Here is a 13,035-nt window from a genome sequence, read left to right on the forward strand (position 1 = left end):
AATGAATCTATGCCCACCACTAGTTTAAATGCTAACTCGCTTTAAGGTTTTGCATATGGAAATACGACATCTCTGAGGTATGACAGTATGTGTGGCAGCACAGTTCAAGGTCAGACAGGAACACACGCACAGACACAAACACACATCACAGTTAGGGATGTTGGATGGTCGGTCAGTCTGGGGCAGATAAAGAGAAGGGCACAAGTGCTGTGCGCTCACTTCCTGTGGGTCTTATCTGACTCTCCACAGAACCTTCCTTCAGCCAGACGCAACCACACACAAACACACTTTAATTGGGCATGCAGTTGCGCTTCCCAGCTGTGTCCTCAGAGCAGCGCTGTGACAAACCGTGTGTGTATACCTGTTCTCTTTCAGCCTGTCTCCTCTCCTCCTCTCGGCGGAGCTGCTCTTCATAGCGGTGTCTCTGCTCTCTCTCCTGTTGCTTTCTGAGCTCACGCTCGCGTCGCTGTTGCTGTGCGACACACACACACATAGCATGCAGCTGAATGACCTGTTGGGTCTTTTCTTAGTAACAGTGTAGGAGAGAGAAAACGACACTTTCTCCTCTATGTCCTCTGGTTTTATGTGCTTTATGAGAGTCTGGGAAAATTCCACAAGTGTCTTAAATATGAGAGGTTATGATTTTGGGAGCTATAATTCCCAAATCAACAAGAGTAGCTCTATTATCCCAGCAGAAAGACTGGGTGACGTTACAACCACTAGACCAAACTCTAGTGGTTGTATTCTATAAACAGATTTTGAAGAAAAACATCAACACGCATGTTCTTGATGTTTAATCCATATGAATGAAATTCCGCTATGTTTTGGTGTTTGGGCAATCATCTTTCATTTTAAATTGCCTAGTCATTGTGTATTTAGCTAAATATATCCAAGTCGGCATAAACAGCTCTCTAAATGTAGATCTGATTATTCTTGGTTATCTATGAAATAGATACTTCACCCAAAAATGTTTTATTGTTTTATTCATGTAATTATGAATCTGTGTGACTTCCTTTTTTGCAGAACACAATAAAAAGATTTGAAGAATGTTGGTAACCAAACAACATTGGCCTCTTCGATGTCTACTGACATAAAACCACTGAGACATTTCTCCAAATATCATGTTTTGTCTTGTACTAGGCCTGGCTTGGTATGAGATTTTGGCGGTATGGTAACCTTAAGCCAAACTATCACGGTTTTGCAGTGTGGCAGTATTGGGGTTGCAGCTTTAAAATGTGTTTTTTTAAATGTCTGAGTCAAAATCATTGAATAGATTAATAGATTACATTTTTAAGCAACAAAATATTTGGAACAGTGGTAACATGAACAGTATATCAGGTTAAATTAGTGCTTCCAGAACATTTTGAAAACACGGCTACCCTTTCTAGTTATCTTTAAAATGTGACGTTGGATCACAAAACCTGTCTTAAGTAGCACGGGAACATTTTTAGTAAAAGTCAGAAAAGTCATTATTTTTGGGTCAAGATAATTTTTCTTTTATGCCAAAAATCATTAGGATATTAAGTAAAGATCGTGGTCCATGAATATATTTTGTAAATTTCCTACCTTAAATATATAACAACTGTATTTTTGGGAGTATATGGCCTGCCACAGTGCCCCTGATTAACAACCTCAAATGCAATTTTCTCAATATTTGGATTTTTTGCACTCTCAGATTCCATTGTTTTAAACGGTTGTATCTCTCCCAGATATTGTCCTATTCTAACAACTCATACATCAATAGAAAGCTTATTTATTATATTCCATATACATATATTGAATTTATGAACAAAAATTAAATGCAGATAAGCAAACAATTAATTAAGCATAAACAAATAGCAGCTGATGGATTCCTGCACAAAACAGCTCATCCCTTTGGAACAGTATAACAGAAAGTTTTAGGGGGTTTTAAACCGTAACTTTCAAAACCGCAGTATACACTGGAACGGTATTCCGCCCAATGACTATGTTCCACAGAAGAAAAGCTTTACTTTACTCTCATGACATTCAAAACCTGTCAGAATGGTCTGCAGTTTTGCGTTGTTTACCAACTTTTTTGATAGAAAAGCGCATTGCCACATGAATGTAGTTTTTTCTGTACATATGCACATAGTTTGTTACCCAGACGTACGTGTAGCCTACCATTTTATTCTTTTCTGAAAACAGAAAAGGAAAATGTGTAAACGAGAACGGCTTTATTGTGCATTTAGTTCTGTTAAAGTATTAAAATACTGTACAGTACTGTACGTAACCGTTCAGAAAGTAAACGCAAATACGACACGATGACGTCATGCGTATGCTTATCAGCACTGCTGCACAGGGCAAATTTTGTCCCGTATTTCAAATTGAAAAAGTTGGCAACCCTAGATGTACCTCTTCTAACCGACGCCTCTGTTCTTTCTGTTCCTCGATACGCTTCTGTCTCTCAGCCAGTAGCTGGTGCTTGTGTCCCTCATTCTGCTGTTGCTCCAGCTGCTGTCTACGAATGGCCTCTGATCGTTCCTTATTGGCTAATTGCAGGCGCAGGAAATCCCGTCTCAGGGTGGACTCCCCAGGTACATTGATGATGGAGCTGTAAAGGGGACAATTAGTTGAAGATTTTAAAGTTCACTCAGATATTTTTCTACCATAATTCCAACACCAAACATCTTATGTGGGCAGTACCTGGGTTCTCCCATGTCGTGCTCTTCCTCCTCCTCTTCACTCCCACTGTACTCATACTCAGTCTCATCTGCAGGAGTGAAAATGTCCATCAGTTATATTCAAACAGGCAAAACATTTCCCTGATGGATAGCTACCTTCACATTTAATCCACTTAAATCACTTGTCATTTTGTTTATATTTTGATTGATATATATTTTAGACTGCCAATTTAAACCTTCTCCAGATAGTCGTGTGCTGGAATTCAACAACATTGAATATCGCGATAATGACCATGCACAATATTGTAATTGTGCACAGCACATAACATAAAAATGAGAAGTAACTTATTACCTGAATTGTTTAGAATTCAAGGCAGCACATAAACTTCCAACAACCAAATCTCTATTTTTGAGATGTGTTCTTTTGCATCTGAAGATGTTTCAAACAGTGGGTTTCTTCATACTTTAGTAATTATTTCTATTTTTTATAAGTAATTATATCATTTTTTGTATTTGTGAAAGTCAAACTTGCTATTAAGAGGAAAATACTTTTTAACTTTTTCAAAATGAAATACCATGATAATACTGTACACCATGATCAAACTTCCAGCAATGACTGTGAAGGGAAAAGCGATAGTCACATGGCCACAATCAGAGGTGATATGCTGAGGAAAAATACCTTATGGTGAGGTCTGGGATAGGAAAATCCCTTATACTGAAAATGTTTTAACACTCTTGCATTAAAACTACTATACAGAGGGAATCACGCCTGGAATAGAGAAATGGCACATCAGCCCCCTATTCATCCACTCTTGACACTAAAGAGATTTCAGACTTAATATATCTACTAAAAATACTTTGATACCAATGGCCTAAATGAAATGAGTTGCAAAAAAAAGTTTAACATTGAAGAAAGTCTTGTAAAAACAGCGTATAGCGATGTCAAAATAGTCATTGGGAGAGGAGTATTAAAACTAAACTCACACAATATAACCCTGAAGTAGCATTTAAGGGGGCTATTTAACTAGCAAAATGGAGACTAGGAAATAAAGGAGATGGCCGTACAGTGTGTGATAAATGCTAAATGTCAGCAAATATGCCCGAGGACTGATACTGCGTCAAGTCATTGGTGTTTACGCGTGTGTGATGTAAAGCATATAATGAATGCATGAGCCGCATACAGAACAGGACATATCATATTCTGATAGATCAAGCTGATAAGGTCAATGCGTATGCGTGTTTTCACCTCTCTCGCCTCTCTTCTTCTTGGTGCGGTCAATATGGTCTTTCAGCTGAATGCGGATCTGCCTCTCGCTGGACATGTCTTTGATGAACGGATGCTTGAGCATCTGCTCCGTGTTGGGCCTCTGGTTGTGGTTTTTAACCATACAGCTCTCGATGAACGACTGGAACTTCTTTGACCTGCAGATATATGAGGAAGTTTAAGGAGACGGGTGGATGCTTCTTTTCTTTTTCTACTTTTTGTGAATGCTTGATAACTCTCAGATGCGTATCTCGCGTGTGTTTGATGTTGTGTTTATTTGGAAGTCTTGAAAGATTAACTGCTGCATCTACCCAGATAGCACAGGTACATCTGTAAGATATCTGCTAAAGATATGAAGAACATCTGCTGCCTTAAAACAGCTGCTTAATATCTTAGAAAGAGCTGTTGCACATCTTACAGACATCTTCTAGAGGTCTATATGATATCTTACAGCAGACGTCTCAAAGATGTAGGGTAAATGAGAAAACAGCTGAAACTTAAAATAAACGATTTAAATGGGCATGAACGCTGTGAGAAGAAGAGCCGTTAAAAACCAGCAAAAGTTCAAGCATGGGAGAAGGGCGCTCCAATCACAAGGAGTAATTAGGAAAAATGTCTTCTCATTGGTCAAGAAAACACAGTCTCATGAATAATAATGAAACACCAAGGCGTCATCGATGTACTATAGTACATCGACATCACATCTTTTGACGTTGGCTAGATGAGGATTTAAACCCAGAACTTTAAGAGCTTTAAGAACTTTCAATAGTCAGGAGGCATGAAATACTGTTTTACACAGCACACTTAAGCGGTGTATATTATATATAGTATCATCTTTTGTAATAAAGGCTTTAATGAGGGAACATTAAATAATAGAATGTATTGTGCGAAAAAGTACATCAACGTCAGGAAAGTGTGCAAAACACACAGAGTAACAGGTAAACAGCACTTTGTGTAGTAATTTTGAATGACTTTTCAATTTCTGTTTCATGTAGATACATGTAAAAATGTGGTCCATCCACTTCATGTAAATTACAATTGCAATCATTTTCAATAACACACCCTATAATGTTATATGATTTACCTTGATATTAAATACAAAATAATAGGAAATACTTAATCCAGTGAACTAAACATAATGCCCCCTTTACACAGTCAAGGTTTAAGACCGGTTCATTACCATAGTGGGAAAAATTGCTTTATAAATTTCTTTGTTCTGTTGAACACAAAAGAAGAGATTTGTAGGAAAACAAACAATTCTGGTGCAGTTTTGACTACCATTGTAAAATATCCTACTATGGCAGTCAATAGTGGCCAAGAACTGTTTGGTTACAAGAATCCATCCAATATCTTTGTGTTCATCAAAAAATTAATTCATACAGACTTGTCACAACTCCAGGTTGAGTTAATGATGACAGAATTTTCCTTTTTGGATGAACTATCCCTTAAACTACATCCATATGTCTAGCACAACACACAGCAATCTCAAAGCAGCTGTGCTTGGATGGCTGTGCACGTGAAGGACCGACCTATCAAGTGAAGATCACGCATGACAGATGAAACAAACAGTGAAGAGTCACTAAAGCCTTTAACAGTAGACTGGACAGTGTTTGTGAAATCTTGTTAGGTCTGGGCGAGTGTCTGTGACCTCTGTGAACAAAGAAAGGGCTGCTCACCACTTCTTGGATTTGAGTTTGGGGGCTGGGTTTCTAGGGATCAGGAAAAGGGCTCTCATTGGGTGCATGTCACATAGAGCTGTGGGGGAAAAACAAAGAGAACTTTAACAACCAGGCTGTCTAGTAGCTATTCAGTCAAACAATACAGTTTGTGTTTAAAAGTTGTCGAATTATAAAACAAAACATAAAACCAAGTAGCTTTAGTAAAAAAAACATTACTAACAAACAGTGATAATAATGTTCAATTTGGATATGATGCCATGCAAGACATGTTTCTGTCTGCCTGTCAAATCCAGACTAATTGTTTACAAGATCATAATCATTTTATTTCATTCATTCATTCATTGCACTATGATTTCAGTCTTTAATATGGCTTCACAAAGTCAGTATTAAAGATATAAAGGTTATATTTTCACAGAATTTTCTTTACATTATGGATGATTTAGGTAGAAAACAGCAGATCACAAAATATGATTTCAGATGGGTTTTAACAGGCAGGGTCACAAAGGGCTCCAGTCCTAGTGGAAAGACATATTTGTGTCCCTCTCACTATAGAGATCAGGGCAATGTTGCTGAATGATCAGAAATGAGCAGAAAATTGGTGCCCAGTAAACATTGAAAAAGGTGCGGAAAAGCTTATTTGTTCTGGTAACTAGTTCAATAAAGGTCCAAAAGTTTCAAAAACAGCTCCATTCCTCATTTATGGTATACTAATAAGATCTTCAACCTTTAATTTAAAAGCTCTCAGGAACAACAAACATGTCACAAAGAGGTTAAAAACTCCATTTCCAACATCGAGTCAAATTAGACACCTAGCTATCGACAAATCTTCAGAATATGAAGCTGATATCAGGTCTGATATAGACGCCTGCGTGCTATGCAGGTGGCGACTGTGTGGGCAGGTGTCTGCAAGTTCCCAGCCCAGAGCTCTTTCAGCCTAGCAGGGTTGGCAAGCTTCCTCCAGTTGGGTTCGTGCAGACATGTCGCTATTGGGCACCGATCTGTTGCCACATACTGAGGCCAATACGCCAGTGCCAACAAAAACACAGGCGTACACACACACACACATCAATTTTTTGTGATAACAAGGTTGAGTCAACTCTCCGATGCGCTGCATTCAAAAAAGATATCTTGTCCTGAAATGAACTGCCCAGCAGCTTTTCACTCCCGGACCGAGACAGCAGTGCCCTGCCAGGACACCAGGATTATCCTGTCTCCAGCCAGGCCAAGATCTCTACAGTCCCGTCCGTCATTTCGCAGCCATCTGTACGACAGCCCCTCCGCTGAGATCAGCACACTCTGAACCTCTTAGTTTTAAACCGATGAAGTCTGTGACATTCACATGGGCTTTACTCAATGTCATTACGTATCTTTGGACTTGGTGCAGCCTAGCTGTGACAATGTGAACAGTACGCACAGAGCAGTGAGGGGACCGTGTAACTTACGCGGTGCTCCTTCAGCCATCTCGATGGCTGTGATTCCCAATGACCACAGGTCGCTCTGTAATACAAGACAGAGAGAAACTACACATGAAACGGTGCAAAATGTAAGTTTAAGACTACCTCAAATTTATAACAAGATTTGATATAATCCCAGAGAACATGAATTGATTTGTTCTCTTTTTCAAATAGATTTTGATAGCGCCTTTCAAAATAGCTGCATTTTTGTTTGCATGCTGCAAAGCAACTTTATTGCATTAGTACAAAAAAATTGAACATACATTTATTAAATATAGAATAAAGTTTTTTTCAAAAAGATATAAATAGGCAATACAGTGAGGAAATGTGACACCCGCCCTCACAATAATAGAACATCACATACATAATTAATTTATTACTTATAAAATACAATGACCTAATGTTGAGAACTACACAGAAAAACCCTGTTTCAAATAATTGCACAATTATAAACAACTGGATTATATTGTGTTAAACTATATTAAGTTATATTTAACAGTCACATTAATTCATTTATTCTTTATTTGCACAATTCTACATAAGGTCATGAGCCTAAATGTACGGTATGTTGTTTATCGCTTCAGTCTTTCATAACAACTTGGCACGTTAACCTGACAAAGTCAAACTGACGTGTGGTGACGTGTAAACCTGACTCGTACAACCAGATCTTAAATGTTTTATATCTTTCATTATTGAAGGCTGTCATTCAGAATAACTTGCTTCACCTATAATTGGCTTTCCTTGGAAATCTGGCTCGCTGACAACATTTCGCTGGAACTGTTCAAATCAAGTGAAATATCTGTCGCGGTACATGATTTGTTGAAAAGCTTGTCCACATGATAGACACTAATAACAAAGAATTATCTTCACAAAAAAAAAGAACATTAATTTAATCTCTTACGTTTGTTCTCTTCATTTCTTCGCCCTGTTAGGTGACAAAGATAAACAATGCTTTTCACCAAGCCACCCTAATTCAACCTGAACAATGCTTGTAACCAAACAGTTCTTCGCCACCACAGACACCCAAATTTGGAAAAATCTCTTTGTTCTGTTGAACACAAAATAAGAGATTTGCGAAGAATGTGGGAAAGCAAACAGTACTGTGGCACTATTGACTACCATTGTAATTTTTCCTACTATGGCAGTCAATGGAGGCAAAGAACCCTTTGGTTACAAGCATTCTTCCAAATATCTTTCCCTGTGTTTATCAGAACAAAGAAATGTGTATAGATTTGGACCAACTCGAGTGCGTGTAAATGATCTTCTTGAGGGAACTGTCCCTTTAAGACAGGTTTACTGAGCATTATGCCATTGACGTACAGGCAAACTGATATGACATAAATGCAGTAACATAAATGCAGCGCAGCTTTCTTCTGTTACTCAATACAGGGAGTTAAACCGCTGCACACAGATGACATTTCATACTGCAATAAAAGCCCTCTCATACTTCACATTTGTCTGAGCGTTGAGCTAGACCAGGAATGAATTTTTAAACAAGCAATGAAACCGACAGACTACAGCATAACGACAGACAGAGAAAGAGGCCTATATTTCTTTGAACAGGAAGCAGAGGTCTCGCAGCACTCTGCGTTTCGGCAAGGCTAGATGTGTGTCCTGTTATTGTGACATTATCAGTGGTGCCAGCTGTGCGCGGGTCGCTATATTAGCCTGAGTGATCTGTGGATAATGGGGGCTAAATTGTTTCCAAGGACAGTTTATTTGATTCTGATTGCATATGCTCACGCGTGTGTTGAGTAAATTGAGGACCTGTGATCAATACTCTCCCCTTCTGGCTAAATCACTTCAGACTAATTCAGAATGAAGGAGAGAGACGTTGCTCTACAACAACACGGCACCCGCTTAAGTAGCAGTAGAGGAATATCCGCTTCATAAACGCTTTTGCGTAAACAAACGAAATAATACAAACATTTGAGACATTAACAGATGTGGACAGCGCGGAATATACCGCACACATTTTTCTCTTTAATTTTTGAAGGGGAAACTAGTAACTAATGTATTTTTGGGAAAAAAAAATATTATGTTGTTTTCTTAACAACTTTTCTTAAATTCAAGCTAATATTTGATGAATGTAGTTTATAAACATAATAGGAGAGCTCACCTTATAGTCGTATGTGGCTTCAGGATTCTCATCACAAGCGATGACCTCGGGTGCCATCCAATAAGGTGTGCCGATGAAAGTGTTCCTGCGACTCACAGTACGGTCCAGCTGCGCGCTTACACCGAAGTCCACTGGGGTTCAGATCAAACAGACAGAGAGGAAATCAGTGTGATCGGTTTATTAACACCCTACAACCACCATGACAACTCTGACACACCAGGCCAAGCAGAACATGCGTGTTCAAATCAACAGGACAAGTTTTGTACCAACAGATTTTTGAACGGTGTGAGAAAATCGGTGATGTAAAGTTATTCTTGCAGTAGGCTAAACAATAGGATGCTGTAATTGTACTATACAGTAGGCCTATAATCATTAGTCTTTCAAAACTGGGTGTCTGTTTTTTAAAAACGGAGTTTCTGTGTTTCTCTTACTTACACGGATACATTCCAGAATTATTTATAATTTTATCTCTATAGTGTTTTTTTTCTAATAACAATTTATCTTACTCACTGTGGTTTTCAAGGCAGCATACTTTGTGAAGCTGTTATGAAAACGGCTACAGTACAAATATCAAAAACATAACATAGTTTAAAAGTTTATTTATACAAACAATAGATTTAAGGAAAGGGGTCTTATCAAAAGATTTTTGTACTGTCAAGTTAAAAACACCTGGCCTACAGCAATTCTAGTGTTATGAATTTGCCATTTGCAGTCAAAACTTGAATCCAAAAACCAAATAAGACACTTAAAACACCTCTCAAGGGTACTTAAACCACCAAATATTGATATGTGAGCTATCAGAATGTTGAAAACCTTTGGTAAAAAATATTATTTTACAATTTATTTATTACTAATTAATTTATTTATTATTTCATTGTTAATCACTGCCGTACCTTGACAGAAAAACAGCCTCTGTTATGACTGGAACCCTGCAGAGAGCTAAATGAGCCCTGATCAGCCCATTTCCCACATCCCCTGATGTCCGGTCTCATAGTTTTACACTATGTCCTCACAATACAATGCTTTTGACTATACCACATTGTGTCTGGTATCTATCCTATAGTAAACCCAATAACCAACGTTGTGGCAGTATATTCTGTAGGTTACTTGAATTCCTTTCCTGCAGAATTGCACTGAACATACACACATGCACACAATAAAGTTGCATTGGTAGATAAAGAATGAGTGAATCAGAATACATGCGTGCCTCAATCGCCTCTCTATGTTGTGAATCAGTACACGATGTATATGGGATAAAGCGCAGGCACTACTCACTGGGACACTAGTGACTTATTTTTTAGGAGGTGATGTGCAGTAAAACCTTCAACACTGCTGACTACTGAAGTGAGGTGATTAAGAAGCACATTGTTTTTAAAAGCTCCATTCACAAGCACAAATCTGCATTAAGCCTTTAACGTATTTATCAAATGTGCTTGAGTACCACTGTCATGAACTGAGTGATCAATTATTTAGCGCAACACTGGCTAATTGATTTACCTCTGATCTACCAGCTTTCTCGCACTCATCCTTATTTCCCTGCTGGTCTCAAATAAGACACCGGTCATGATGAACACCTCATAAACATTTCCAGGCTGTGCTTCGCCTGCAATCTCCTGCACATGATTTACGCTCTTTCGCTGTGCAGAGTTGGATTTAAAGTTATCTGAGCGTACAGGGCTGTGCTCTTACCTAGTTTGACCTCAGCATTCTCCGTCAGCAGCACGTTCTGGCCTTTGATGTCTCTGTGGATGACTTTGTTAGTGTGGAGATGAGCAAGCCCCTGGTGGAGAGAGAACAATGAACTGGATCAAAGGATACAAGAACTGGTCATTCACAAACTAGAGGTTGTAAGTAACTACCCTTAAAACTCGAGCATAAAATCTGACATTTTATGTTTTAATTCTGAAGAGTATCTCTCTTGTGTTATTTAAAACTCCTTATTTAAAATGTCCTTTTTGGGAAAAGTGTGCTTGTGTTATCTCTATTAAACATAAAATCTTGGCATTTATTTTAGTTTTTTTATGCAATCATATTTCAAATTTTAAGTGTTCAAAAGCATTTATGCCTCACTGTATGCATTAATAAACCCTGCTAGAGAATTCAGGATAAAAACAGCATTAAGTTATAGCAGGTTTTAAGTTTTGAGGTTTGATCTTGATTTATGGACACTACCAGCTCTAAAGCACGTTCACACCCCTAGGTAAAGAAACATCTGCATCAGCTAGCTCATTCAATCACATAGCTACCACTATTAGACCGATGAATTGTGGAACGAATCATTTGAGAATCATTCAAGAGGTAAGGTAAGAATAACTTCCTATTATAACGAAACAATAGTGTTTTTATACCCATGTACATAAACTTGTTGTTGGACACTACATAAACCAAAGTAGGACCTCAAAAATCCCTAGTTATGTACTCATTAAACCTAGGAATAAACTATATTTGTATTTTGTATACAACAAATAAATAAATAATATATTTTTGTATTTATTTGTGTTTTCTGCTGAAAATGTCGTTATTTTGGATCTATTCCACATTTGTGGAATGATCTGACGGCAACTACAAGATCATCAGATTCTGTCTCCATCTTTAAGATCAGCTGAAAACACATCTTTTCCATCAACACCTGACCGATTAGTACAGACTTCTATTTCTTTTCCACACTTTCTTTAAAAAAAAAATATATATATTTGTATATTGTGGTGGGTTATATGAGACCAGTTTTTACTTATGTTGTTCCAATTGCTTCTATTGTTTACTCCATTTGTGAGTTGCTTTGTATAATAGTGTCTGATAAATGACTAAATGTAATTGTACGTTACGGTGTTGCGTAATGAGATTTTAGGCTTGTTTTCAACAATTATTCAAAAATGTAATAGTCTTGAAATAATACTTTTAACGTCTGAAAAAGGAAGTCTGCTTTTAAAATAAAATCTAGATTTCACGAGAATCACCCAGGCTCTAAAACAAACTTGAACACCTTGACGGACAGGATTTCTTCTAAAGTAAATCCACTTACCCGGAGGATCTCTCTGCTAATGTAGGCGGTCCAGTCTTCCCTCAGCGAGTTGCCCTTGGTGTTTTTGATCAGGTCTGTCACTGATCCCGCACCGCAGAACTCCATAACCAGCTGCAGAGGAGACAGCACAAGTCACTATCTATACAACCGCAAATCAAGACTGTCCTTTTGTCCTTCACACATGCACATCTTTGGAGTTTAGAGATGCTGGAACGCTTCGATTTGTGTATCTAGTACAGCCCCCCTGAATCTCATATCCGTGCTGTCGCCCCATTTTTGCTTTTGTCTGCCATCACCTTAACAAATATTAGAACAACCCATTTAAACGGCAAAACAATCAAACACAACCAGGACAAACAGAGAAACAAACAGCACAATAAGGACTGCCTCTTTTAATAAGGCTGTAAATTATTCAAAGGATTGCGCCCCATTGAGCCCTATGTGGAATTTATTATATACCAAGACAGAGTAACAAGATAAATACTGCAGCATTCACAAAAACACTCAAAAAGGCACATTTCAATGCGGGACATAAATCTTTGAGCACTGTTCAACCACAAGCCGAGAGAGAGAGCAAGCCCATTAATATGCATGGCCAGACTGAAGACACCAGACAGGAGAACAGCATCATGCTCTCAAAGACTCCGTTCCCTGTTCCCCTCCTCCTCCTCCTCCTCCTCCTCCTCCTCTCTCTCTCTCTCTCTCTCTCTCTCTCTCTCTCTCTCTCTCTCTCTCTCTCTCTCTCTCTCTCTCTCTCTCTCTCTCTCTCTCTCTCTCTGGTCCGTGACTCTCAGACCCCGGGCATGCAGTGATTTAAAGAGCGTATCACTCAGGTTTAATTGGACTTGATGTGGC

At 38.4% G+C, this 13,035-nt stretch overlaps 1 protein-coding gene across 10 annotated transcripts in view; it reads right to left on the bottom strand.

Annotated features, from left to right (window-relative positions):
- The window catches only part of tnika (TRAF2 and NCK interacting kinase a), a 91,949-nt gene that overhangs the window by 21,054 nt on the left and 57,860 nt on the right, over window positions 1-13,035 (bottom strand). For 9 of the 10 annotated variants that reach the window (XM_056742485.1, XM_056742484.1, XM_056742479.1 and 6 more), the window contains 9 exons: window positions 12,181-12,291; window positions 10,848-10,938; window positions 9,159-9,289; window positions 7,028-7,082; window positions 5,583-5,661; window positions 3,889-4,064; window positions 2,665-2,731; window positions 2,374-2,572; window positions 362-472 (listed from right to left, as the gene is read on the bottom strand). In XM_056742485.1, coding sequence (XP_056598463.1) covers window positions 362-472; window positions 2,374-2,572; window positions 2,665-2,731; window positions 3,889-4,064; window positions 5,583-5,661; window positions 7,028-7,082; window positions 9,159-9,289; window positions 10,848-10,938; window positions 12,181-12,291 — 1,020 coding nt within the window. The remainder of the gene's footprint in view (window positions 1-361; window positions 473-2,373; window positions 2,573-2,664; window positions 2,732-3,888; window positions 4,065-5,582; window positions 5,662-7,027; window positions 7,083-9,158; window positions 9,290-10,847; window positions 10,939-12,180; window positions 12,292-13,035) is intronic. The other variant, XM_056742481.1, reaches the window with a different exon arrangement.

The sequence above is a fragment of the Triplophysa dalaica genome, chromosome 3 (genome assembly GCF_015846415.1).
Source record: "Triplophysa dalaica isolate WHDGS20190420 chromosome 3, ASM1584641v1, whole genome shotgun sequence".
Lineage (NCBI taxonomy): Eukaryota > Metazoa > Chordata > Actinopteri > Cypriniformes > Nemacheilidae > Triplophysa > Triplophysa dalaica.